At 39.4% G+C, this 3,996-nt stretch overlaps 1 protein-coding gene across 1 annotated transcript; it reads left to right on the forward strand.

Annotated features, from left to right (window-relative positions):
- The first annotated feature begins 36 nt into the window (after positions 1-36).
- On the forward strand, positions 37-2,646 carry marcksl1b (MARCKS-like 1b). Its single transcript, XM_010793116.1, has 2 exons — positions 37-339; positions 1,235-2,646. Exons 1-2 carry the CDS (start codon positions 253-255, stop codon positions 1,802-1,804), a joined length of 657 nt encoding a protein of 218 aa, XP_010791418.1. The 5' UTR covers positions 37-252; the 3' UTR covers positions 1,805-2,646.
- The last annotated feature ends 1,350 nt before the right edge of the window (positions 2,647-3,996 follow it).

The raw sequence follows: 3,996 nt of genomic DNA on the forward strand, positions 1-3,996 counted from the left end.
CGCCTTGAACCTGCTGTATGTTGAAGCGTTGCGTTCAACCAGTGTTGAGTTTAGAGGGTCTCTCTCTACCGGGGTGACAAGTCCGAGCACAGGAAAGGAATAACAGCCGATTGAAGACTAAAAAAAACACCGTACTTTTCATCTCTTCACCACTGGATACTTATCTCGAACTGGAGTTTGGATTAACTTCGAAAAACACACTCTTTTTTAGTTTTTCTTTTTCATTTGCTTTAGAAAAACTCACAGAAGACAATGGGGTCCCAAGCATCCAAAGGAGATGTGGCCGCGGAGGCGAGCGCTGCTGCCGCTGACGGAGCAGCTGTCAAAACCAATGGACAGGTAATTACACTTTATTAAAATGTCATTCAACAGATGAGATACTTGCAGATGCATCAAAGTTGATTTTCTCATATGAAAACATTAGTTTAAATGATTTAGTCGACGCTGAATCGATACAACTTGAATGTGAGGAGGTTTTGGGCAAGTCAGGTGGGGCTTTTTTTAAGCATTGCTTTCTCCTGCTTATGGATTAATCACAGAGAAAAACTAAATAAAACAATATAGCCTACCGTGTTATTTGTTTCGGTTTAGTTCATTTATGTTAAATGTGTTTATTTTTGACGGAGGTTTTACCCAAAATCCGCACAACACGTTTCACAGTGCCAGGCATTAAAGGGGGAGGGGGGGCAGCGCGAGCGCACGTAGGCACCACTCCTCCCAGTTAGTCTGCACACCGATTTGGCTCATTTGACATCGAAATGTGATAAATAAGTCACATTTAATCATGCATTTAATTCTTCAAACCATTATTATGTTTTGCATTGATTGAATTAGAAATTAATGACACTAAAAAGACGTCACTTGAGCGTTAAGTTGGCAATGTTCATGCCAGGTTGGTTATTTTGGAGAAAAACCTAAATTGGAAGTGTTTTTTCAGTCTTCCTTCGATGAGCTCCGGTCTTGTCTTTGTTGAGTCGATGTCTGTCTGGTACCTCAGGCGGTGTGTGAGGAGCTACCGCCGCCTATCGCGAGATTAGAGTACTGCAAGGCGTCGCCTCTGAGCCAGGCGACACGGTGGTTAATTGATGAGCTCGACGATGCTGTGCAAAGACAGCAGAAATGCACTTCTAAAATCACTCCTCTGTGTTTTCTAAACATCTGTCCAGAAGATTGTTTGTAATTCAAAAGTGATTTTCTGTCTCACATCTTATTTTTTCTGTCAACCTTTTTTCAGGAGAATGGACATGTGAAAACCAACGGTGATGTCTCCACAAAGACTGATGGAGCCGCCGCCACCAACGGCTCGGCTGAGGCAGCGAAGGAGCCTGAGGCGGCCGCAGGAGACGCCATCGAGCCGGCGCCCGCTGCAGACGGAGAGGCCGCCAAACCTGAAGGAGAGGCTGCTGCCAAGGAGACCCCCAAGAAGAAGAAGAAGAAGTTCTCCCTGAAGAAGTCCTTCAACTTCAAGCTGAATCTGAAGAAGACCAAGAAGAGCGAGGCTGTGAAGGAGGAAGCCGCCGCCACCTCCCCCGCCGAGGAGAAACCGGCTGAGAACGGGGCTGCTGCTCCTGCCGAGGAGAAGAAGGAGGAGGTGAAGGAAGAGAAGAAGGAGGAGAAGAAGGAGGAGAAGAAGGAGGAGGTTGCTGCTGCTGCCGAGGCCCCCAAAGCAGAGGAGGCTCCGGCGAAAGAGGAGGCTCCCAAAGCAGAGGAGGCCCCCAAAGAGGAAGCTGCCCCGGCCCCCGAGGCCACGAAACCAGCAGAGGAGAGCAGCTCGACCCCCGCCCCCTCTGAAAAGAAGGAGTGATTGTACGTTTATCTCACAATGAACTGGGTGAACTGTTTTTCAAGAGAGAGAGAGAAAATTTAAGAGTATATATATATATTTATATATATATGTGTATATGTATACATATGTATATGGATATATGTATATGTAAATATATACACATGTATGTGAGAGACTCCTTCGACGTGCCACTTTTTCGTCATGATAACAAGACGACAGACTAGATTCACTAGATCACTTCCCTGGTTTCTGCTCGACATCTGGACCCGGACTGAGTTTTAGACTGTGGGCTGGTCGCCGTGTGGAAATCTGGATTTTAAAAGCTAGAAAGCGAGCTAATGACACCATGACGTATAGACGGATGGAGAAAGATGGTATCTTTTCCCACAAAATCTGCAAATCAAAGATGCCTCCTTGCTGAAGAAGCTAGATAACATACTAGGACACCACCACTTGAAATGACTGTTCGCAAAAAAAAAAAAAAAAAAGAAATCAGAAAATTAAAGAGACTTGCCAACTTTTTACATTCCTATATTTTAACCCAAATTTGAAGTATTTTGTGGTGTATTATAGAGAACCATGTTAAAGATTCAGAGAAGCTATTACTTGTTTGTTTAAAGAAAAAAAAAATAGACAACTTTGATTTTTACCTTACTATGAAAAAAGAACACTTAAGCTTGCTATGTTCACTGTTGCGGTTTGATATGAAGCAGAATTGTTTACCTGTCGTATGTGAGCCTGAATCTGCTTTGTCTCTGTAAATACATTGGATTGATTTCTGTTCTTTATTTTGCTAATGTTGACAGATGTTACTGGTTTTATTGTAAAGTTGATAATGGTAAATAAATGTTGGTTACCTACATGTGTCTTTATGGTCTTTCACATCATGCATTACATTTGTTATAAAGTACAATACTTCAATTAACAGCGTTTAAAGCTTGGATATTATACTGAACGTTTTATTACAAATAAACAAAAAACAATAGTTAAGCTGCAACGATAAGTCGACTAATCAATTGGTTGATAATTGCTAATAAATAAAGTCATTTTTCATGCAAAGATGACATGAAATAATACTGTTTCAGCTGATCACATATTTAGATTTCCTGCTTTTTCTAGTTTATTTCATATAAAACGCAATATCTTTGGGATTTGGACCCACAAAACAAGACATTTAAATACAATAAGGACATTTAATTGACCTATCAATGAGTCAAAAATACCAGGCAGGGTAATCCATACTGAGATATAAGGATTATTTCTGTTTTGGATTATATAAAACACGACATCTTTGGGTTTTTGACCTATTAAACATACATAGACTATATTAAATACATCACATTTTACTTTTTCTGACATTTCATTGACAATAATCAAAAATGAAAATAATTGTTAGTTGGAGCCCGACAGGAAAGTAAGTATAAGAAAAGTACTTTGTAATTCATCCACTTATTGCACAATTGAAACTAACAGGGCAGTGGTTAAAGACAGATACGTCATTAACTAACTGGTGTCTGAAAAAAAACACATTTTAAACAAGAATAGGATCAATCAAAGGTTAACTAAAAAGCACTAAAACACATAATATTTCAGTAGAGAACACAGGAGAAAATGTGGCTAGATTGACATGATAGGTAATTTTTCTTCTTGTTGCACTACATTTCACCCGTTTAATGATCACCCTACGGTGGCTGTTATTTAGCACAACGACACAATTTGGCCGTAATGTGCCAAAAAAACTTCATTTTCTGATCGATGTGACATTAGCAAATCATTTGAACCCCAGGTGTTTAGAGTACAGAAGGAAACGTGCACATTACAGGGAGGTAATGAAGTGTATTAATGCCACTCGTAAAATATTAATGGCCAAACTCTGCATGACTTCATGTAATTATTGGACTGTCAATCACTCGGTCATAGCTTCAAACAAATCAGATTTATTTATATACGCAGATATCACAAATCACACATTTCCACTGATGGAGGAAGTATTAATATTATGACATATTACATTACACACAATCGTACACAAGTTAAAGTACAAAAGCATCAACATCAAAATGAACTTTAAGTAGCGTAAGTAAAAGTATTAATTATGCAGAATGGCCTTGTTCATTCAAATGTCCTGAATTATGTATAATGATAGAAATGCGTAACCTACATTGATGTAATATTGTAGCTTGTAAGGTGGAGATCTTCACTTTTTAATA

Source organism: Notothenia coriiceps, unplaced genomic scaffold, assembly GCF_000735185.1.
Source record: "Notothenia coriiceps isolate Sejong01 unplaced genomic scaffold, NC01 NC01_scaffold00037215, whole genome shotgun sequence".
Classification (NCBI taxonomy): Eukaryota; Metazoa; Chordata; class Actinopteri; order Perciformes; family Nototheniidae; genus Notothenia; species Notothenia coriiceps.

Bases quoted from the DNA above. Each gene is read 5' to 3' on its own strand.
- marcksl1b (XM_010793116.1), top strand. From the start codon at position 253: ATGGGGTCCCAAGCATCCAAAGGAGATGTGGCCGCGGAGGCGAGCGCT. The intron at 340-1,234 runs GTAATTACACTT...ACCTTTTTTCAG, and splicing joins CTGTCAAAACCAATGGACAG to GAGAATGGACATGTGAAAAC.